Source organism: Peromyscus eremicus, chromosome 13 (assembly GCF_949786415.1).
Source record: "Peromyscus eremicus chromosome 13, PerEre_H2_v1, whole genome shotgun sequence".
Taxonomy (NCBI): Eukaryota; Metazoa; Chordata; class Mammalia; order Rodentia; family Cricetidae; genus Peromyscus; species Peromyscus eremicus.
In genome coordinates this window covers 51,055,781-51,080,375 of record NC_081429.1, presented here as the reverse complement: position 1 = coordinate 51,080,375, position 24,595 = coordinate 51,055,781, and the positions used below count along the sequence as shown (strand labels likewise).

At 45.8% G+C, this 24,595-nt stretch overlaps 1 protein-coding gene across 2 annotated transcripts in view; it reads left to right on the top strand.

The window, feature by feature from the left end:
• Positions 1-350: 350 nt before the first annotated feature.
• Kiaa2012 (KIAA2012 ortholog) overlaps positions 351-24,595 on the top strand; it is a 115,434-nt gene continuing 91,189 nt past the window's right edge. For both annotated transcript variants that reach the window (XM_059278448.1, XM_059278447.1), the window contains exons 1-4: positions 351-434; positions 1,693-1,959; positions 21,522-21,681; positions 24,205-24,366. In XM_059278448.1, coding sequence (XP_059134431.1) covers positions 351-434; positions 1,693-1,959; positions 21,522-21,681; positions 24,205-24,366 — 673 coding nt within the window. The remainder of the gene's footprint in view (positions 435-1,692; positions 1,960-21,521; positions 21,682-24,204; positions 24,367-24,595) is intronic.

Here is a 24,595-nt window from a genome sequence, read left to right as displayed (position 1 = left end):
CACAATGAGAAGCATGGTGCCTTGGCCCAGATTTGCAGATGCATGTGGCCTGTAGCAGAGCAACCAGGTCTCAGGGACAACAAGGGCTCAGAGGAGCAGAGAGCACACAGCCTGCTGTCTGAGGGGCCTTATGGTTTGGTTCTTCTCTCTACAAAGATGCACTCTGTCTAAACTGTGTGGCTGGATGTTACTGGGTTTCTCTACAAGGGGAAATAGATTTCATAAAAGGCCCAATGTTCATGGTCTCTTTTGGTTTGCTGTTGAGCTTTGGAAACCCTGAGGTGTGACCAGTTTTCAACCTTCAAAACCGAGATGAACTGCCCTTGAGAGGGAGTAGTCAGAGAGGAATCATGCTCACCCTCTCTCTCCTGAGTCGGGGACACGGGAAGTTGGTCCAGAATAAACAGAAGTTGGAAGTCTATTTTGAACCAGAGGTAAGTCTTAGAGCCTCAGGGAGGGGGCACATTTTGAGCATGGGGGAGGGATGCTCTGTCTTTCCAAGCTGTGTTTTGGTGAGTGTTGGAGCCAAGATGTTGGCCACTGGCAGATCTTCCCTCTTTTTGTTTGATGTCTGTAATTGCCACAGGAACAGCCTGCCTTGCTGATACCCGCTTCCAACTGCCTTTACTTGAGCCTGAGGGAGAATCAAGATTGTCTGGAGACTGGGCATTTGGTTCAAGACCAGAATTCCTACCTGGTCTGTAGAAGGAATTAGGAGAACCGACTGCTATTGGCTTATAGGAGCCATGCTTAGTGGTTGGAATGCCGTATTTGTGCCGTTCAGTGGCTTTTTTGAACTTTGTGGAATTCAACCCACAGGATTCATATTTAATGGAGGCCAAAACAAATCTCATTTTAGAAGATTTTTAAAGAGGTGGCAAAAATCCCCTTGTTCTTGTTGTGCTGGCGTTTTATTTCTTGAGGACTGCCAGGAACAATAAACGCATTGGGGGTACTTTGTAAATCCGGGCGTCAAACAGAGCTTCCCATCATCGTGGTATTTGCCGTGACATCTGACCTTCGCTGTGTTAAAAGATATATGAAGTTTCAAAGGACTTCAGTGGCCAATGGCATACACTTACAAAATAATGTGGCTCCTTTATAGGCTCCGATATATAGCCAAATTAGGCAGTGTTCCCCAGTCTGGAATGTATAGATAGTTTCTCTGCGCACAGCTGAAACAGAGTGGGTTTGGGACAGTTTCTCATATTTAAACTGGTTGCTAGTGCAGGTCCAATTGCCAAGTCATCTACTGTCCTTGATACTCCTGACTCCCTGCTTGCACACCAGGAGTTGTAACTAGCCTGTAGGCAGGCACGGCTCTTCTGAAAGCTGTGTGGAATAAAATGGATTTTTGTACTAGGTTCTACTAACTTTTGTTATTGTGTTGGGTTTCTGTGTGTGTGTGTGTGTGTGTGTGTGTGTGTGTGTGTGTTTTAAGTTTTAAGGTTTCTTTTTATTATTTTAAATTAAATGTACATATGGATAGGATTGTAGCCCATAAGGTGGAAGGCAAAAACTGATGCCCACGCACTGTTCTCTGATCTCTATACATGCCATGGCTCATGGGCTTGCACGTACACACATAAATAAACACACGGTTTTAGAAAGCCAAAAACTTCGCACAGACAGTATTTGTTGCCGAAGGATTTTTCACAGTGTCTCAGTCAAGGCATTTTCCTTCCCATAAAGGACTATTTGAACTGGAAGTCCCCAGAAGACTATGTCCTGGTCAGTAACCCCCAGGGTGGGGACAGTGCCAGCCAGCACTCCTGGAACCTCTTACTTCCTAAGACCTTCAGCACAAGAAAGGGAGCGCTGATCCTATACTCAGAGGGGCTAGCTGTGTCAGCCTGGACACCCAAAGAGAGGAAAAGAGGTCACAGGAAGAAGCCAGACCTTGAACTGCACACGCTTCAAGACCTCAAAGAAGCCATTTTGGCATACGGAAGGAGACAGGTGGGTTTGGGAAAGATGCTGGTGACATGTTCATAAACGCAATTGCAGCTTTGAATGTGACTTCTTGGTCCTGAGGGCGTGAAGGCGCGAAACTCAGACCTCCAATTCCGTCATCTTGCCCTATATGCCAAGAACTACTGTTGTGAGGCTCACAGATCATAGATGGGGAAAACATCAAAAGCGAAAAGACCCTGGTATTATCATTTTATATTTCTCCTTCAGTTACAGTAACACGCAATCCTTTTCACATCCAGACTGCAGTCAGAACCCATGGAACCCTGCCTCATAGACATCATCATTCAGCCTCTGATGTTCCTATCTTGTGGAGATGAGAATGCTTTGAATATTTGCCTTGAGCCTTTGGGCAGCAGCAGACGCTAACTACTTCTTCCATTCTGCGTTTACCATTAGGGGCAACTCTGCTGTCTTCTGATCCACACTGTCTGATTGTTGAGATGCACACACGGCCCTGCTTTCTATAACCAGATGCACCAGCCCTTTGGCTGAGGCCCTGATCAGTCTGTGAAGATGTGTCACTCTGAAGTTCTAGGTTGGAGATAGTGTGTTACTCCCTAGTTTCAAAGTCTCTCGGTTCTAATAAAACTTTAGCTTTTGACACCAGGCACACTGGCTCTCTCTTTCATGTCAAGCCCTGTGTCCCACTTCTTCACCCCAATACCTCCATGATGGACCCCTCAAAATCCCTCCTGATGCAGACTAGCTCACCCCCACAACTCCTGTCTCAAGTAAACTTTTGTACTTGCCTCTGGATAACTCCTACACATCCTTCAAAACAGAACATGTCACCTCTGTAGCGGTCAGGACAAATCTCTCTCACCCACAGTCCTGCAGCCACTTGGTCCCAAGTAAACACACAGAGGCTTATATTATTTACAAACTGTATGGCCTATGGCAGGCTTCTTGTTAGCTATCTCTTATAACTTAACCCATTTCTATTAATCTGTAAGTTGCCACATGGCTATGGCTTACCAGTACTTTTTTTTTGTTATTTGTTTTTTTTCAAGACAGGGTTTCTCTGTGTAGTTTTGGTGCCTGTCCTGAATCTCACTCTGTAGACCAGGCTGGCCTCGAACTCACAGAGATCTGCCTGGCTCTGCCTCCCGAGTGCTGAGACTAAAGGTGTGCACCAACACCGCACAATGCTTACCAGTACTTTTACGTCTTGCTTCTCCTGGCGGCGGCAGCGGCAGGCATCTCTCTAGACTCTAATTTTCTCTTTCCCGTCTCTCTCTCCTTGGATTTCCCACCTGCCTCTAAACTGCCTTGCCATAGGCCAAAGCAGCTTCTTTATTAACCAATGGGAACAGCATATTTTCACAGCATACAGAAAAACATCCCCCAGCCCACCTCACAATCTTCTTCCACTTCCCTGGGCAGAAACACACCGTGGCTTCCTCCTTTGCAGACATCCCCATCCCACGGTGCATCGGAAGCTAGTCTCTTAGAGCATCCAATGGATAACATCTCCTTTAGGGCGAGCACTTTGTGAACTGGCTGTGCACACTTTCAGTGCTTCTTAGTGTGTCTTCTACCTTGGTTACCAGGCACCTTAACCACACATCCTACCTCAGACAGACACTCCAAAAGGAAAACCTCTTCTGTTCCCTCCTGCTCCAAAGCAGAGAGTCATAATGGCCTTGACCAAATGCCCCACTGCTCTTTACCATGAAATTGTAAATTCTTGAATGAAAGGGAAATATTTGTTAAATGTTTACTGTTACTCCAAGCTATCGTTTAGTTTGATCCTCCCAATGCGGGCCCCCCCCCCCATGTGATGCAGTTTTTCTCAGCAACCTTCCTTGTCCCTATATATCCGTCTTTTAAAGACGGGGTCTCACTGTGTAGCACAGGCTGGCCTCCAAAGCCTGATCTCCCTACCGTACTGGCTCCTTTGCAAATAAGGAAACTGGAGCTTAAAAGGATTGTGTGACTTTCTGAGGTCAGTGAGTATCAGAGCCAGGATTCAAACCTGGGTCTGCCGACCTCCCCACAGCTAGCATGGGGAGGTCTGTGAACTTGAAGGGACTCAGAGGTCATTGTGCCTGGCCCGCATGTTCTCCACACCCTTCTCTTTCTCTGCTCTGTTCATAGGGTCGAACACAGGCTCCATACAATTCCAGAAACATCTGTGTTAACCAGCTCTTTGCCAATGGGGTACATTGGGAGAAGACTGGAAGGGAAAATCCGGAAGAGTCCCCCCATTCCATTCCCCCCCCCCCCAGTTGACAAGAAACACTTCTGTGGTCCAGCTTCCAGCAGACAGGCCACACCAGTCCCAGGCTCTTGCAGGTGACCCTTGACCTGCTCTTCTCTTTGTCCTTCTAGAATACGGTAGAATCAATTCCCCGAGGTTGCAGATCTCCATGCTGTCTCAGTATCTGTTTGACCTCTGCACACTCCAGTCACCTGGTAAACAATACCCTAAATTAAATTCCTTCTGTGTTTAACGTTTGTTTGTGAGGGTGTACATGCCATGGTATGAGTGTAGAGGTCAGAGGATAAATTCCTCCCACCCTGTGGGTTCCAGGGATCAAACTCAGGTCATCAAAGGTTGCCAGGCTTGGTGGCAAGCACCTCTCTCTACCCACTGAGCCATCTTGTGGGACCCCTTCTATATTTAAATACTTAGAGTAGTTTTTGCTTTCCCTGACTAGAATAACTCACTTCCCAGAGAAAGAGAGAAAACACTTTCCACAGCCTTGAACTGCATATCCATATGGCTACATTTTTTTTAGGGGAACAGCAAATTTATTAATTTATAAAAGTAATTGTTCCACTCGAGACAATCCTGTCTCTGTCTTTGCTGAAATTTGGGCTCCACAGAGGAGAGAAATTCTTGTCTTCTGGGACCTATCTTCTAGTTATGACTCAACTCTGTAGGAAACAGTAGTCTAGTCCAACTCCAAATCACTGGAAGGGAAATGGTGTAAAGAAGGCTTTGGAATAGAACAGGCAGAAATTTGATGTTAGGAAACACAGTATTGTAAATTTTAAAAGAGAAACAATTCAAGGAACCTGGGACTAAGGAAGATGAATACTTCAGCAGAGGCGAGCTTTGGGAAAGAAAGCTATAGACTCCAGGAAACCCAGGAGCCTAACACCCACTTGCCAAAGGCTATGGGGTGTTAGTCTCAGTCATTCTAACTGAAAAGTCACATGCCCTTTCTGGGGAACATTTTGGCAGAAGCCAAAAAAGGGTTGATACCCTTTGACTCAGCATATTGCTGGGCAGTGGGAGCTCATCCCTTTAATCCCAGCACTTGGGAAGCAGAGCAAGTGGATCTCTCTTTGAGTTTGAGACCAGCCTGGTCTACAGAGCTAGTTCTAGAACAGCTAGGGCTATATGGAGAAACCTGTGGTGATGTTTTGTTTGTGCCCTAACAAATAAAGTTTGCCTGGAGAGCATAGGGTAGAGCTAGTCATTAGCTAACCATAGAGGTCTGGAAGTCTGTGTGGACAAGAGACAGGAAGTGATATGGCTGGGCAGAGAGAGGAATATAAGGTGGACGGAGGCAGAAGCTCCGCCCCTTTTCAGTCTGAGGAATCGTGGAGGCAAGAAGTGACTGTGGCTGCTCCTTTACTTCTCTGATCTTTCAGCATTTACCCCGATATCTGAGTCTGGGTGTTTATTATTAAGACTAACTAGAAATCGCGCTACATCTGGTATCCAACTTTGGGGCACAAATTCATGAAAAAGCCGCTTGCCTGTGGCCTTATAGCCACCGGCACACTCCAGAGCTGCACAGGGGCTCCCTCAGGAGTCACCGTCTCGCTGACTGAGTTTTCCTCTCTTTTTTCCCTAAGCCTCTGAGCGAGTTTTGGATTTTTTTTTTTCTGCTGCAGCCTTTCTGCAACAAACTCCACAGGCGCGTGGGCTCAATACGCTGCTGCCAGAGTTAGCCCCTCACCACCACACAGCTCTGCTTTTAGGCAGTTTCCGCAGCACGTGTTTCTTCCCCATGATCCCCTGTGTGTGTTTTTCAGACAGAAGGTTCCCTCTCCTGGTGGGTTGGGGTTCTCCCTGGACCCCTCCTCGGGCTGCTGCCACACTAGGTAGCTGCCTTGAAAACTCACTTGGGTGTCTACTGTTCTACGCAGCCACAGCCAGCCTCACATCTTCACCCTCATCTGAATTATCATTGCCGGCAGATTTGGTGAGACAATTGGGAATTCTTAAAGGAAGGAATTAGTTAAAAGAGAGAGTTTTTTCCCACATTAAAAAAATGTAAAACACTATTACAATGGAGGGAGTTAGGTCTCTGTACGATAATATGCTGGATGGTTTGAACATAGAACAATTAAATGAGAGGATAATTAATTTAGATGGGATATATGTAATGTCAATTATAGATATCAGTTTCATCATTTTTGGGTTTGTTTTTTTTTTTAGTTTTGTTTTTGTTTTTGTTTTTTTGAGACAGGGTTTCTCTGTGTAGTTTTGGTGCCTATCCTGGAACTCACTCTGTAGCCCAGGCTGGCTTCAAACTCACAGAAATCCACCTGCCTCTACCTCCAGAGTGCTGGGATTAAAGGCATGTGCCACCACCACCTGGCTATCATTTTTATTTTATCACTAAAAAAGTTGGTCTAGCCGGGCGGTGGTGGCGCACGCCTTTAATCCCAGCACTCAGGAGGCAGAGGCAGGCGGATCTCTGTGAGTTCGAGGCCAGCCTGGGCTACCAAGTGAGTCCCAGGAAAGGCGCAAAGCTACACAGAGAAACCCTGTCTCGAAAAACAAAAAAAAAAAAAAAAAAAAAAAAAAAAAAAAAAAAAAAAAAACAAAAAAAAAAAGTTGGTCTATATGAGTGCTAAGACACAAGTTTTAGAAAAACTTATTAAAACAGATCATAGAGACATTCAGACCCAGACAGAGGAATTTAAAGAAGAATCAGTCTCAGTGTTGCATTATAAGGTTAAAGAGGAATAGCCTAAGGTTTTCAAACAACCATCTTTAATTTATCCAGTAACCTTACAGGAATTGCCAAATGATAGATATCCCCAAGGCTGTGTAAGAGTTGAATGGACTCCTGTAGAAAGGTTGGATTTAAGGAGATTCAAGGAAGCACTATTCTCATATGGCATGCATTCACTTTTGTGAAACAGATGTTAAACTCACGGTCAACTTATAATAGAATTATCCCTCAAGACTGGAGAGACTTGGTTACAGCAGTCTTAGAGCCTGGTCCTCGATTACAGTGGAGGACCTGGTAGAAAGATGAGGCAAAGACCATTGAACAATGAAGTATGGCTAGAGGTAGGGGAATCTCCCAAGACCAGCTTCATGGAGAGGGAGATTCTGCTAATGTAGAAAGGCAATCTCTATATGATGACCACATCCTGGATTTATGCCTCACAGCAGCCTTGAATGCTTGGGACAGAATTGAAGAAGTAGGAAAGAAAACTGAATCATTTACTAAAGTTATATAGGGCCCAAAAGAAACCTTCACTGATTTCTTGCAAAGATTGACCTCAGCAGTAAATAGAATGATACCAAATTCAGAAGCTAGACAAATAATAATTGAATCTCTGGCTTTTGAAAATGCTAATGCACAATGCAAAAGGGTAATTAGGCCATTAAAGGCAAGATCAGCACCCTTGGAGGAATGAATCCAAGATACAGTCAATATTGAATCTCATAACCATGATGATGCTTGGATAGGAGAGGTAATTTCCAGAGGTTTGAAGAAAAATCAAAATATAAGGTGTTTCAATTGTGGTAAACAAGGTCATCTAAGAAGGGACTGTAAATAGGGTGTTCCTAAAAACAATGTTTTTTCTAAGAATAATCTCAACAGAATGCCCCTCCCTTCTGGATTATGCAGAAGGTGTGGCAAAGGCAGACATTGGACTAATGAATGCAGATCAATAAGGGACAGTCAAGGTAACCCTTTGTCATTGGGAAATGCCTTGAGGGGCCTCTCTCAGGCCCCCATGCCAAATTTGGTTCAGTTGTTTCCTGTCATCAGGGAGGAAACTCCTTCCTAGAGCAATTAAAGAACCTAATGATTATTGTAAGAAACCATACTGCTCTGGATGATAGAACACCTGTAGGAGAGAGAACAAAAATTTCAGGAGAAACCATAAAGCAAATATTTGGGCAAACCTCTATAAATGATCAAAGACCAAAATTAAAAATAAGAATAGGGGCTGGAGAGATGGCGTAGCGGTTAAGAGCACTGACTGCTCCTCCAGAGGTCCTGAGTTCAATTCCCAGCAACCACATGGTGGCTCACAACCATCTGTAATGAGATCTGGTGCTCTCTTCTGGCCTGAAGACATACATGTGGGCAGAACACTGTATACATAATAAATAAATAAATCTTAAAAAAAATTTCCAAAAATAAGAATAAATGACATTGTCATTGCAGGTCTTGTAGACACAGGTGTAGACGTAATAATAATTGCACCAGAATCTTGGCATCCAAATTGGCCTCTTCAAGAGGTAAATGTTCAGCTTTTAGGGATTGGAATGTTATCTCATGTAATATTATTTCCTTCTTGGGTCTCTGATGGAATTGAAGACCAGATAGTTACAGTTATAGTTTTCTTTGTTAACAAATTCAGAAAAGAAATTCACTGAAGAGGTGTAGAGTGTATAGGGTTGAGAGACATTAAAAGATAGTTTTGGTAATGTAAATGGATAGAAGATGAATTAGGAACAACCCTTTGGACTCACCAAAATAGGATAGATAATGGAGTATTTTCTCTGAATTTGTCAAATGTTAATTACATTGTTAATGTAATTCTTGACTGTATATATCATATATAGTTATTGTTCTTATTGTATATAGTTATTATATATAGTTATAATATTTTTTATTTTAGACAAAAAAGGAGAAATGTGGTGACATTTTCTTTGTGCTCTAACAAATAAAGCTTTCCTGAAGATCAGAGGGTGGAGCTAGCCATTAGTTAACCATGGAGGTTTGGAGGTCTGTATAGACAGGAGACAGGAAGTAATATGTCTGGGTGGAGAGAGGAATATAAGGCAGGTAGAGATAGGAGCTCGGCCCCTTTTCAATCTAAGGAGTCGCGGAGGTAAGAGATGACTTTGGCTGCTCCTTTACTTCTCTGATCTTTCAGCATTTACCCCGATATCTGAGTCTGGATTTTTATTATTAAGACTAATTAGAATTTGCGCTACAGAAACCCTGTCTCAAAAAATAAAACAAGGGCTGGAGAGATGGCTCAGTGGCTAAGAGCACCGACTGCTCTTCCAGAGGTCCTGAGTTCAATTCCCAGCAACCACATTGTGGCTCATGACCACTTGTAATGAGATCTGGTGCCCTCTTCTGGCCTGCAGGCACACATGCAGGCAGAATACTGTATACATAATAAATAAATAAATCTTAAATAAATAAATAAATAAATGAAAAATAAAACAAAACAAATTAAAAATACTAATGTTGAAACATTCTTGAGTATTTGCCGTGATCTTGAATCTGCTTTAGGTGGAATGGAACTAAGAACTGTGGTGAAGGTGGAGCTCAGTGATTGAACCCCTGCTAGCAAACTATGCTATAAACTGAGCCCACCATTAGCCATATTATCTTCCTCTGGGTCAGTCTTTATCTAAATAAAGGAGATTAATAGTTAAAAAAGACCACACTCAAGGTTAAATGTGGAGGAAAACAGGGCTGAAGGTTGACCAGATGGTAGTGACACTTGCCCAGTGTACTGACTGAGCCAAGAATTAGAACCAGATAACCAAGGGCCCACCCAGATCCAGAAAGAGCATAGCACAGGGAGATAGGATTCCATGTTTAAATGCACAGAGCCTCCGGTTGTGTGCCAGGCTGAGGGCACACATGGAGTGACATCTCTGGGTCCCTTTGGCAGTTTTCCTGATGATCCAGCTCCCTAAGGAGCAAAGATCAATGTCAAGTCAAACGACTGGACTTCAGAGTTCTCAGACCTCTACAGGAATACTAAGCCTTCTCCTGGTTTTTCTTTTGTTTTAAACCAAGGGAAGTCTTACACTTGAAGCGCAATCCTAATTAATTTTAACAATAAAAACCAGGAGTCAGATATCAGGGTAAAGCTGAAAGATCAGAGAAGCAGAGCAGCAGCCACACCAGTAGAGACTTCTTACCTCTACGAATCCTCAGAACGAATGGTGGGGGGGCGGGGGGAGTCCTGTCTCTATGAATCCTCAAACGAAAGGTCCAAGATCCTGTCTCTACTGGCCTTATATTCCAGTCTCCACCTCCCTAGTGCTGGGATTAAAGGCCTGCACCATCACTGCCTGGCTCTGTTTCTCTTTTAGACTGGTTCAATCTCGTGTAGCCCAGGGTGGCCTTAAACTCCTGATCTTCCTGCCTCCTCCTCCCAAGTGCTGAGATTAAAGGTGTGCACCACCACTGCCTGGCCTCTATGGTTAACTAGTGGCTAGCTCCGCCCTCTGATCTCCAGGCAAGCTTTGTCAGAACACAAACAAAATATCACACAACATACTCTCTCAAAGTTAAAACCATTCCTGAGGACTTTTGTTCATTCAACATCTCCATATTTAGAAGTCACTTTGCTGTAAACCCAGATAACCATAATCTGGGCCAAGAATTAGAGCCAAATAACCAAGAGCCCACACAGATCTAGAAAGAGCATAGTACAGGGAGATGGGATTCCCTACTAGGCAGCTTTGAAATGAAAATCATGGCTATACTCTTGAAGTACAACAGAGTCTAACAAGTTTCTTAAATTGTCAGATATATTCATTTCCAAATTGTTTCCTTATTTCTCACTCTTATGTTTTCAAAATTTTGTGAATCCGTTGGTACTTTTAAAATGTCTGCTAAAGCAGGGTGGTGGTAGCACAGGCCTTTAATCCCAGCACTCTGGAAGGCAGAGGCAGGTGGATCTCTGGGTTCAAGGCCAGCCTGGTCTATAGAGTGAGTTTCAGGACAGTCAGGGCTACACAGAGAAACATTGTCTCAAAAAAAAAAATAGATAGATAGATAGATAGATAGATAGATAGATAGATAGATAGATAGATAGATGATAGACAGACAGACAGATAGGTAGATGGATGCTCACTTTACTCCATTTTCTGTTGTTGGCACTGAATACAGCAGTCTGGGTAATTTACACAGAATAGGGGTTGTGCCAGCTTGTTGGTGTAAATGCCTGGCATTAGTATCTGCTCCACATCTGGTGACAGGCTTCTGGCTGCATCATGACATGTCAGAAGTAATCAAACATCCTGAGAGCCAAACCAAGCATGCCATCTCGGGCCTTTCTTCCTCTTCTTATAAAGCCACTAATGCCGTGGGGTATGGGAGGCATCCTCATCATCTAATTCCTTTAATTCTAATCACCTCCAGAGGCCCCACCTCCAAATACCATCAGCACAGAATTGTTAGACCAGAAGTCAGTGTCAGGGGTCTTCCTCGGTCACTCTCTACCTAGAGCTCACCCCTTTGACTGGACTGGCTGTCCAGCAAGCCCCAGGCATCCTCTTGTCTCTGCCCCCCCTCCCTCAGTGCTGGAATTAGAGCATGTGCCTCCACATCTGACTTTTTATGTGGGTGTTTGGGATCCAAACTCAGTTCTCCATTCTTGCAAGGCCAGTATTTACCAACTGAGCTGTGTGCCCAGCTACAAATTAACATTTTCTGAATATTAACTGTACCGGGCATTTTATCCATGGGCTGTCACTCCATCAGCACAAGCCTATGCTATGGGTGCCAGCATTACCTCCATCTTGTGGGAGGAAAAAATTGGGACTTGAAATTAAATAGTGTACCCCCAGACTATACACCCAAGCTATGCAGCTGGAATTGGAGCTTAGGCAATTTGTTCTAAAGCTCAACTCAACCCCTAGACACTACATGCCTCAGAGGAAAACTGTGTCTCCCCAGTTCTAGCAATATTTGTAAGAAGCAGAGCTGATGGGGGGTGGGTGCAGCTCCGGGAAAGAGTGCTTGCCCTGCATGTGTGAGATCCTGTGTTTGTACCTCAGTTTCCCTAGCACTGGGGAATGGGAGACAGCAAGGAGACAGACAGACAGACAACAGAGAGAGAGGAGAGGAGGGGAGAGGGAGGAGATATAAGAGTCTTCCAGCACATTTCTTACACAAACCAGTTACAGTTCTAAGGAAACGAATCAGGTTTTCATTAAAATCTAGCCAGATTACAGATACCATTTTCATGCCCTGCTATGTGAATATGGTTCAGGGGACTCTCGCTTTTCCAGGCTTTACATTTTTCATCTATTGGTTCTCCCTTGTAGAGCTAATAGAGGCTATTCATCTGCTTATTTATTTTCATTTTTTCTTTCTCGTTTACTACGCATGTGTATGTGTGCGTGCTTGAGTGTGAGCACACGCACATCATGAAACACATGTAGAAATCGGAGGATAGTTTATGCAAGTCGGTTCTCCTCTTCCACCTTGTTAAGACAGCATCCTTCCTCCTGCTTCTGCTACCATGCTTCATTCTCCAGCCTCGCTGGCCCCAAAGCTTCCAGACAATGCTCCTGTCTCTCCCTCCCGCTCACCATAGGAATGCCGGGATTGCAGATGCATGCCACGGCATCCAGATTTTTTATATGGGTTTCAGGGATCAAACTCAGGTATCAGGCTTGTACCTTTACCTGCTGAGCCATCTCCCTGGCTCTGGAGAACATTTATGATAATGACTAATACCAAGAACTGCTACACCTGCCATCACTCTAAATGCATTATGGCCTTATTTCTCACAACTTTATAAGGTTTATACTCTTTTTTCTATTGTGTCAAAGCATACACACATTTTACTCTTTTTATGTGCAACATACTAGCATTAAATACACTCACATTTAGTGTACAACCATTGCTACCATCTATTTCCATACTTTAAAAATCACAAAACTGGAGCTCAGGGAGTCAGCTGTGAAGACACTGGGTCTCCCCCATTCAGCTGAGCTGAGAACCAACCGACCAGCCGCCAGGACAATGCCTAACCCAGAGCAGCCAACCAACCGATCACGGTTGAGCGAGCATATTCATTGCTGTGTCGTCGGGAGCCACACCCTCCACCCAACGGGAGTGCACAGCCTGGTGCAGAAAGCTAACTTGTGTCTCAGTGACACTTGATACAGGCAGTCCTTGAGACAAGCTGGAGTATATATAACTCAGTGATATGCTGTGGAGCAATTAGAGAGGGGAAGCTTTGTGACTGATGTATTATTATTATTTAATTATTATGTATGTACTTATGGGACACAGAGTGATAATTCTATACACACAGAAAATGTGCCGTCGTCAAACCAGGAGAGTTAGCATCCCATCTAACATTCAAACTGTGACGTCTCACAGTTACCATTTCATCCAGCTTCCCTTAAACATTGTCCTAAACCTCTTTTCTGTATAGTTTTTCAATTATTTTATTAGTCTGGATTAGTTTTGCTGGCATGTATGTCTGTGCATCACTTGCATGCAGAACTCAGAAGAGGGCATCAGATCCCCTGAAACTGTTACAGACAGTTGTGAGCTGCCATGTGGGTGCTGGGAACTGACCTGCAATCTTCTGGAAGAGCAGCCAGTGCTCTTAACCACTGAGCATGTCTCCAGCCCCTGTCTTAAACCTCTTATTAAGCCAGGACAGTGCCCTGCATCTATAGTCCCATGTACCCAGTGGGCTGAGGCAAGAAAATCCTTTAAACCCAGAAGTTCAAGACCAGCCTGGGCCTCATAGTAAATCTCTCAAAATCCAAAACCAGAAACAACAACAAAAAAAAATGTATACAGATTTGTGAGGTATGGTGTGGTGTTTCAGTACACATGTGCAATGTCTGCTTATACATCTATGTGTGCAAACAGGGTAACTGGCATTTGACCGGGCTCAGCATCACCTTCTGTTTGGAGCCTTTGAGTGTCTCCCTTCTGTTACTGATAAAATAGTTGGTTCTTGGGAGCTGGAGCCACCCCACTGCAGAACACCGGAACTTTCCCTTTCTGTATCCTTTCTACTTCCTCCCAACGTACACTGCCACCTCCAATACTATTCCTCATTCTGGTCTGCTTCTTCCAGCAGCCACATGTGCGGGGCTCTCTGCAGGCATCGGGCAGGGAAATGAACTGTGAATAGGTGAGAATGAAAACTTGGTTCCAATTGACTTGGTCGACCTGGATCAAACCTTCCAGAGAGGTCTAATGCCAGACAGTTTGGTGCCAGCACATTTACACTCAGTAAAATTTAGAAAAAAAATCATCTTCCTGGTATAATCCAATCCCCAGTGCACAAGAAGCATAATTACATCGAAATTCAACTCAGGGTACATGTCATTTCTTCCAAGAAAATGGGCTCTAGAGAAAGACTACCTGTGCTGACTGAAGGGCCTGAGGAAGGATCTGGCCTGGTCATAAAGATGTCGTAGAGGTCATTTGGGCTATTAGCCATCTCTGGTCCCTGGTTGTGGGAGCTTGGGGGAGCCCTTAGCTATACAGATAATGTAAGGGTCATTAAGATTATTTGGTATCTCCAGTCCTGGTTGTAAGAGCTTGGTATGGCCTAGCCCAACAGATAACACAGATCACCAGGCTATTAATCACCTCCAATTCCCAGCTTTCTAAGTGAAGACCAGATTCTACATCCATTCCTTTGGGAGGACAATGTTGTGTGCTCAACATTCTTGGTTTTCCTGGAGATCTGTGGGTGCAAGGACCTACATGCTGGACTCCCAACACACATGGGAGAAAGATTCCTACCCATTCATCTGTTGATGGGCATCTAGGATGATTCTATATCTTAGCTATTGATGCCAAAATAAATGTAAGAGTACAGGTATGGTGATTTTACTTTCTTCAGACACTGCTGAGCAGTGGTTTGATTATGTGGTGGATCTGTTTTCAGTGTTTGAGGAGAACCTCCATTCTGTTCTCCTCAGTGGCTATACTGATTTACACTCCCATCAAAAGTGGTAAGAGTTTCCTTTGCTTCATATCTCACCAGTATTTGGTATTCAGTCATTTTTGTCCCTTTTTTTTCAAAGATTTTATTTATTTATTTATTATGTATAGAGTGTTCTGTCTGCACATATCCCTGCAGGCCAGAAGAGAGCACCAGATCTCATTACAGATGGTTGTGAGCCACCAAGTGGTTGCTGAGAATTGAACTCAGGACCTTTGGAAGAACAAGCAGTGCTCTTAACCTCTGAGCCATCTCTCCAGCCTCCATTTTTTTTGTCCTTTTTAAAGACCGGATCTTGTATCTGTTCTCAAACTCACCATATAGCTGAGAATGACCTTGAACTGCTGACCCTCTAGGGTGCTAGGCTTACAGGTAAGCACACTACACCTGGCTTGTGCGGCTGGAGACAGAACCTAAGGCTGTGGCACGCTAGCAAACACTCTAACAACGAAGCTACATCCCCAGCGCCCACGTTTTTGTCTTTTTTTTTTTAAAGATTTTATTTATTTATTTTATGTATATGAGTGCTGTATCTGCATGTGCACCTTTATGGAGGAAGAGGGCATCAGATCCCACTATAGATGGTTGTGAGCCGCCATGTGGGAATTGAACTCAGGACCTCTGGGAGAGCAGCCAGTGCTCTCAACCACTGAGCCATCTCTCCAGCCCCCATTTTTGTCTTTTTTAAAATCAGGTGTATTATTTTGTGTGTGTGTGCGTTTGTGTGTATGAGTAGTTCAGAGGACAATTTTTGGGAGTGAGTTCTCTCCTCCTACCATGGAGGTCCCAAGGATGGAACCCAGCTCATCAAACACTTGTACCGCATGAACTATCATCTCCCAGACCCTTTTTATTCTTTGTAATAATAGCTTTTTTAATTGGGGTGAGGTGATTGCTCATTGGAGTTTTGATTTGCACGTCTGCTGCTAATGGCATTAAATACTTTTCTCATAAGTCTCTTGACCATTTTAATTTCTTTTGAGAAGTGTCTGCATAAATTGTCCTTCTCTCCCCCCCCCACAACTCCCCCCCCCCACTCCCCCACTCCCCCCTACTCCCTGTGTAGCCCTGGCTGTCCTGGAACTCACTCTGTAGACCAAGCTAGCCTCAAACTCAGAGATACATTTGCCTCTGCCTCCCAAGTGCTGGAATTAAAAGCATGCATGACCACTGCCCGGCTAAATTGCTCATTTTTAAACTGGATTCTTACTAACTTTTTTTGAGTTCCTTCTATATTCCGTATAGTAATCCTTTGTCAAAAGAAATACTTTATAATATAAGCACTTGATTTTGCAGGCTTTTTCACTCCTGACTTGCTGCGCCAGAGTGTGTGACTTTGGAGGAATCTCATTTGTCTAATTGTGCCTTTATTATCTGTGCTTTTGGTGTCCCCCACCGTGACTGCCTCTGGCTGGGAAAGCTGCCTCTTGGAGGAAGAAGAGTTTAAATGGAATCTTGTGGTAGAAAGAAGTGGAGCCCCAGGCATAGGTGAGCAGGAGCCTGGAGCAAACAGAGGGAAACAGGAGCATCAGCCAGGCATGGACTCTTGGCTGCAAAATATACCTGGAGAATGTGGTCCAGGCTGAATTGTGCAGGGCTCTGCCTGCCAGCCCTGGCATTTCTGGGCATCTCTCTTCACCCCCTGTGGACTTCTACACACAGAACCTGAGCCACTCTGCAGGATGGCAGCAGCTGGCTGGCCTGGCCATTCTGGTCTTCCTGGTGCCCTGCCACCCGGAGCAGGCATACCAGCCCTAACCACAGCCTCCTTCTCTCCTGGCATAAGTAGACGGCAGTACAGACGCAAGGCTAGGCACAGGGGCCCGGGAGTCCCCTCCAGCCCTCTGTCTTCATAGGCCTAGTAGACATGGAAAAGGCAGCCTGTCAGAGCAAGCCTCTCATTAAAGGTGGATGGCTAACAGGCCTCTCTGCGCATACTAATTACTTGTCTCCAAAGAAGCCGGCAGAGGGTTGACTGGCAAAGCCGAGCAGTCTGAACCCACCGCAGCCAGGCTCCCGCTGTCATGTTTATTTCCCTCTTCCAGAAACTCCCTCCCAGGCTCCCTTCTGTCTCCCTCTCTGTTTTCAAGTAATTTCTGAGTGGGTGGTTACATGTAGGACGCTCTTGGGGAAAGAAGACTCAGAAAATATGGAAGAGAGTGGGCTCAGTAACGTTAGTTAAACTTAACTCTTCCTCTTCATAAATATAATCTAACCATATTGCTAGACATTTGATTTTATATAAAGAAGAATGATATGTGTTCTTGTGCCCAGTAGCCTAATGTTGCTATTTCTAGCATTTTAATATTTTTCTTTGAGCTTTTCTTCCATCATTATACATTAGTAAGACGCACTTTTAAGAGGTTGTGATTGTCGGGCGGCAGTGGCGCATGCCTTTAATCCCAGCACTCAGGAGGCAGAGCCAGGCAGATCTCTGTGAGTTTGAGGCCAGCCTGGGCTACAGAACGAGGTCCAGGACAGGCACTAAAACTACAGAGAGTAAAGCCTGTCTCGAAAAAAAAAAAAAAAAAAAAAGAGGTTGTGATTACTCATTCCTCTGTATTTTGCCTTGTTTCTGCTCATGTTATGCATATTGGAAAAGCTCTCACCCTAGCCGGCTTCCTCGGTGATCCTGGTCTTCCCTGAATGCCTCTGTTTGTCCAGTGAGGTGGCTTTGTTAACTAGTTTCACGGGTGTCACTCAAGAAATTACCAAGAGAAACTAAGTAAGAGCTTAAAGAAACTGGAGTTGGCAGAAAAAAACTATACATGAGTGTGTGCATGCGCGCGTGTGCATGCATCGAGCACGCATACACACACACACACACACACACACACACACTCACCCCAACCCAGGATGTCTTTTTCCTAATCCCTACAGCCTGTTAATAGGTTACATTAGAAGGCAAGGAGGGAGGGGTTGAAGTTGCAGATGGAGTTGGGGCTGCTAACTGGATGGAGTTTGGTTTGCTCTGGTTCCACTGACCCCAGGGTCTGGTACGTGTTCGTCAAGTCTCTACCACTGAGTTACGCCCCTGGCCCTCATGTTTTATTTTTGTTTTGTTTTGTCTTGAGACAGGGTTCCATCATATAGTTCAGGCTGCTCTGAAATCCACAATCTTCCTGCCCCTACCTTCTGTACACTGGGATTACAGTACTGTGCTCAGTTTGCTAGGCTTAAAATGGGAAATTATTTTGGATTTTTTTTTTGGGGGGTGGGGGCTGATGTAGTTATGAGGATTTTTTTTTCCTGAGACAGGAAAAAAGGCTCTGTGTAGCCTTGGCTGTCCTGGAACTCACTCTATAGACCAGGCTGGCCTTGAACTCACAGAGGCCAACCTACCTCTGGCTCCTGAGTGCTGGGATTAAAGGTGTGCGCCACCACCATCTGTCCAGATAGGATTTTTTCGATATAAGGACTCAGAAGGGAGAGGCAGAGAGATCATAGTGTAAGAAGGACTCCATCCAACGTTGCTGGCTTGGAGGAGGGGACATAAGCCGAGGAATACTGGACTCTTTAGAAGCTAGAAAAAGAATTCAGGGAAACAGTTCTTTCCTGGGATCTCCAACAGAAACCACAGGCCTGGCCACACCTTGATGTCATTGGTTCATTGAGACCCATTTCAGACTTCTAACTGCTAGAAGTGTAAGGTAATACATTTGTGTTAGCTAAGTCACCAACTGTGTGTGAGTTGTTATAGCAGCCATAGGAAACTAATACAGCGGCCAAGATCAGCTTTCAAAGGCTAAGCGAAACAATACGCAAGTAGTCCAAACTCCAAGGCAAGGCCTTCCCCAGCTTGTCTTGGCAACTCCTTGCACCTTAAGCAAGCAGCCCAGCCAAGCTCCCACTGAAGCATTAGAAATACTTGCTAACAAGGGCGGCAACGGGGTCTTGTCCAGACTCACACAGTCACCCATGCTGTGTTAACAGAGGCTATGGTGTCTCAGAAGAGGCTGAGACGTGGACACTCAGGGAGCAGTCAGCTGAAGCAAAGGTTTGCAGAGAAGAAATGAGAATCCAAATCACCTAGAAGAGGTCTCCTGTCTAGTGGCTCCCACGAATCCAGAGATCACCCCTTGGCTCAAAGCAAAAAGGAGGTGGCCAGCACGCCAGTCCGACCTATCTATCCCTTCTTTAAGGAAGACAAGATTTTCTAAGAGTTCTCAAGAGCTTGCTATTCCATCTCTTTGTCCAGAACTGGGTCATGCAGTCACTTCAAAATACAAGGGATTTGGGGAAAGGGATTCAGTTAACAAAAAAAATCAATCAAAATGGATTGGGAGTCTGTTGGTAAGCAGCAGCAAGAGGAAGAAGTAGTTCACAGTTTTCCGTAGTTCCCCACATCCTGGGCAAGGCGAAGAAAGAAAGGCTAATATTGTTGACCGCCTATCAGAAAGAAGTCTAGAATACATTATACACCTCAGCTCGTTACCCTCTCCGCTGAGGGCACTGAACAAAATTAGTTGGGAAGTAATTAATTTGCCTAAGGACACATGCTCAGCAGGAATGGCTTGCAAAGCTCCTCTGCCGTCTCCTTCAGTGCACTCCCGTCATTCCTACTCAGAGCTAGGAGAACTGAACGTGTTCACACGTGCAGGGCAGGCTGGAAGGAGCCCAGGAGGCCTGACAGGAAGCAAACGCCCACCTTGCCAGACCCGGGCTCAGGAAGGCACATCTCATCCGATTTTGTTTACAGTACCTGGAGAGTGCTGGTAAAAAGGACTCAGACAACGGGTTCAGTCCCCCAGAACCTGCTTGGTGGGGGCAGGAAAAATGTGTGTGTGTGTGTGTGTGTGTGTGTGCATACATGAGCCTGGTAGCATAGGCCTGAAATCCCACTTTACTCAGAAGCTTGAGGCAAGAAGGTCCCAAGTTCAAAGCCTGCCTGCGCAGCTTAATGAATTCCCAAGACGAAAAGGGGGCGGTAGGGGGACGCCAGGGATGCTGGTTGGTAGTAGAGCACTTGCCTAGCATGTGGGAGGCACCAGGTTCCATCTGCCGTCTGGACCATGGGCCCTAAGAGACAGGAAGGGTGTGCATCTTGTTGATGAGGTTGTGTAACTTAGGTGACCGAGAAGCGGTGGATCACAGGGTAGAATTGTGCGCTCACTTAGTTACTGATTCCCAAAGAATGTCTTTCTGGATTTGTAAAATCTAAATCTCTTAGGCCGTGTGACTCTAAAATATGCCGAACTTCCCACTCCTAACACGCGGTGAGCTCCACTTTGGGGGTTCAGGAGGCTCGAAGACTTGCCCGTGGTCATAAAGTCCTGAGGCAGAATGGGCCTTGGATGCTGACACCCTGACCAGAAATCCAGGTGCAGACGGTCCCAGGCTTTCTCTTAAGCTCCCATCCGATTCTGCTGGGCGTTCTGGACCTCTTCATGTCTGCCATGCCCATTGTTTGGGCTCAGCGTGTCTGCAAGATGAAGTGAAAGACTTCTCAGAGGTACAAAGGGCCTTGCTGCCTGTGGGACTCGGGAGACATTGAACCTCCGACTCCACCGGCCCCCGTACTCTCCAAACTTTGGTCCTTTTGATGTGTGCGCTAACACACTTTTCTTCTCGTTGCGTTGACCATTGAGTCGGGTTTTACTGAGTCCCGACGAGCGCGAGCGTGTTGGACTCCAGACTTACAGCTCTTACTCTCCAGGACATGCGATGAAGCGCCTGCTTCAAACCATTTGTTCTCCTGTTAGCGAGATGGTGCCTGGAGCTAAGTCCTGGTCCATTGACGAGATTAAACGTTCTTGGGGGAACAGGAGGCTTTGGGCTGACGAGAAATTTCAAGCTCTGAGTTCTGTCTGACTCCACGGGCAACTGGTTGAGCCTTCCACGCTCTGTTGTGGTTTAAATATAACCAACGTTCTCATGTGGGAAATTTATTCTCTGTGTAGCCTATCCTGGAACTCGCTCTATAGACGGGGCTGGTCTCGAACTCACAAAGGCCAGCCTGCCTCTGCCTCCCGAGTGCTAGGATTAAAGGCGTGCGCCACCACCACCTGGGTATTCACGGGCTTAACGAATCATCCTCAGCATTTCCGCATCGTTTGAACTCTGTCCACCTTATAGGATTACAATGAGGAAAAAAAAGGCTTTCCATACAATGTAAATCCCTGGTCAAGCACTGCTGTCTATTCCCCGTGTGCCTTGCACAGAGTGGCTGAATTTGGGAGGAAAAGTCCCAGAAAAATTCTCCCTAGCTGAAGTGAAACGCAGCACCGTCAAATATTTTCAAAATGCCAGGCTCCCTGAGAACACGGACAGGCTCTGTCTGTCTGTTTTTACATGAAAAGCATTGGATGCTAAGGCCACTGTGCACTGCTTTTCACGGCGCTGGGGCCGTTTTGAAGGGACTGACATGATTTCCTCGGCTGAGGTAATTCTCCTGAGGCTTTACTCTTTCCTAATGCTTTATACCAAAATGGGGTCTGGCATCTGTCATTTCTTCTTCCCCTCTGACTGGTATCCTCGGGGGCCTTTCAGGGCTTTGCCCGCTGGGTTCTTGGATGGTGTTTATTAGCCAAGGCATCTGTTATTGGTGCCTTCTGGCCCCTTCTGGGAGTCTCTGGATTGCCGGTGAGGGTTGGGCTAACCAGCCTGCATCAACAGGAGACCGCTGTGCTATTTCCTGATTGGTGTCCCCACAGAGGGAGCAGGACAGAGCCTGGCAACCTTACCTCTACTTCCGAAGCAAGTCAAAGAGCCAGACCCAACGGCAGATCCAGCCTGGATATTCGGCCAAGAGATACCTCCGAGGCCTTTTGCGGACATGGTGCCCTGATACCGTGTACAGACTCCAGTGTGCAGGTCAGTGGGAGAACGGGAGGGAGTGAACGCCAGTCTCCCCCACCTCTCAGTCTGATGTGAAGGGGTGTTTCCCATTGAATGCCAGAAACATCAGGATTTAAGGTCCAATTCTGCACTAAGGCAAAGTCCCCAAGCTTTGTAGTCCACAAGCCTCTATCCCAGCTTTTATCTTCACTGACATTTGCAGAAGGAAGGGCCACCTGTGTACCCGGCCCGGCGCCCACTGTTCAACCTCAGCCCCTCACATTCCACAGCCCCAATCCAGAACTGGTTCCCAACCTACCCCACACCTGAGGCCTCAGAGATCTTCCAACTTACACCCCACTGTCCACAAGACAAGACAAAAAGGAGGTCTAAAGACAAAAAGTTATTTATTTGTCCATAGTCAGCCAACCAGAAGCAGAGCTGGACCCAGAAGGCAGATACTTCCTGCACCCACAGCTCCACATTCCTCCCAGCGTTCCCAAGTTCCCTGTCCGAGGGAGGTCATCTCAGGTCATCTCAAGAAGGCAACTCTCCGGCACAATCCCCTCAGGAGAGAGAGATGAACACCCCTCCGCCTGACAGAAACCCCAAATGCACTCTGCAGACTTAGGAAAGCCTGAAGCGGGAATTCGAGTTGCCAGATTCAGCACACTACCCCCACACAAACAGTGAAACTCACAATATTTGGGACATATTTCTACTAAAAAGAGTTCATTGTTTATCTGAAACTTAAACGTAATTGGACATCCTGTGTTTTATTTGGCAGACTGCGGGGGATGAGAGATGGGTGGGAAGATGTGCCAGACCGCACTTCAGTTGTTTGCCGTTTCTTCGGCACCAGCACACGGGACCAGAAAATTCTGGCTTGCTTCTTGTTTTACAGGTTTACCTGGGAAGGGAGAGAAAACAGTTCCCTGCCCCAATAAGTGGCGGCTTGAAACAAAATAAGAGATGTGGCCTTGTCTGGCAATTGGCTTTACTTTCAAGGCAGTCCCATGGCCACAGACAGGTCTGTTTACTTACCGCTTGTGAGAAAGAGCTTCTCAACCAAAAAGGGGTTGTCACTGGCTGAGGCCAAGGCGGGGCAGGCTGCTGTCCCACAGTCTGGGCTCAGGGTCCTCCAGAAGGCGGGCAGCTTTTAAAAAACAAAGGAGCTCAGCTCCGTTCATGGCGTCATCTGGCTAGCATGCGTGGTCTAAGAAAAGGTGCAGGGACCTTGTATTTGCAGGGCCCCTTGCCATAGCCCCTTGCTAAAGCGTCTCTTTAAAATAGGCCCTCAAGCTGGAGGGGCAAATGAGGAGGCTTCGGTGAGAGGCCAGTGTCCAGACAGCTCCATCATTCTCTTCCCCCTCACCTTGAGACGTGAATGAATTCTCTAGTCTCTTCTGCCTGCCCCTGTGATGAATCGACCCCACCTTTCAAGACTGTTTCTTTTCTTTTCCTTTCTAAATGTACGTTTTGGTGTTTTGGTTTTGTTTTGTTTTGGTTTGGTTTTTTGGTTTTGTTTTTCTTTTTCTTTTGAGACAAAGTCTTACTATGTATCCCTGGCTGGCCTGGAAATCGATGTACAGATGTCTGGCCCCAAACTCATAGACATCCTCCTGCTTCAGTCTGAGTGCTTGGATTAAAGGCACGAGCCACCATGCCCAGCTTTAAAAGTTGTTTAAATTAATGTTTATGTTAGTATACAAAGTACTAGGTTTCATCAGGGCACCTTCACACACAGGTCAATAGAGTGTGTCCTCTTTCCTTCTCCTCTCCGACCGCTCCTCAGCCATCTTTCTTCTGCCTTACATCATTGCCCTCTGTATCTTCCATCTCCCTCAAGATTCTTTTCCTGCCCTCTCACGATGCCCTTTAAAGTTTCATAACCTCCATGCACGTGCACACACACACACAATTATGTAAATAAGCATATACAAATACTTTTCATCTAGACTGCATATCTAAGCCCCAATCTCCTACAAAGGCTCTTCTAACAATCCCAGCCAATATTCAGCATCTGGCCTCACATCACACTGATACTCAGAGCTACAGAGTTGAGTCCAAAGAGCTCCATCTCTCCAATCGGCTGTGAGAAATGCATGCCTAGTTCCTCTGTGTCTGCCCTGCAGCCCAGCAGATGGTGGGCGCGTGGTAAAACTTCAGGAAATACTTCAGAATGGCTACATTAGACTGATGATGATGGGCAGACAGAAGAGAGTAAGACATACCCACTGTGATTAATCTCCTTCTGGAGCAGAGCAAGCCTCCTAGTCGACACCTAGGAAGCAGCCACGGTTTGGTTTGGTTTTTTCCCAACAAGGACCCAGTTCTTGGGAATGTCGATGTGGGACAGAGTGCTCATGTGGCCCAGAACCAGAAGCGCCCAAGGCACTTGACGGGGAACCTTCATGCATTCCATCTGAGTTTTCTAATCCTGCTCATCTTCTAATTGTCCTCTTCAATGTCTGTTCAAAGTGGGGAACGTGTAGTTTCCTCCAGAACTCAGGATTGGTTATTATACTTCCCGTCAGTAACTCCTGACCTGCCCCTCAGGACACATCAAGGATTCTGTGCTGCTCCAGGACAGTCAGCTCGGGGTACCCAAGAATCTCCGGCCACATCAGGATCTTTCGGGTGTTCCCCCAAAATACCATCTCCTGCCTGTCTTCCCTTCCTTTTGGATTCAACAGAGACCATCTTATGAACAAGGTACCAGTTCATTGTTTTTTTTTCCATTTCTCATGTGTGTGTAGTATGATGTGCATGTGTATATGTATACTTGATTGTGTGTGGGCACACGTGTGTGGGTGGTGTGCTCATCTACACGTGTGTGGATGCGTGCTGAGGCCTGAGGGTGATGCCAGAATCATTCTACAATGCTCTTCCACCTTATCCGTGGAGGCAGGTCTCTCAATCAAACCCAAAGCTCATTGATAGGATAGAC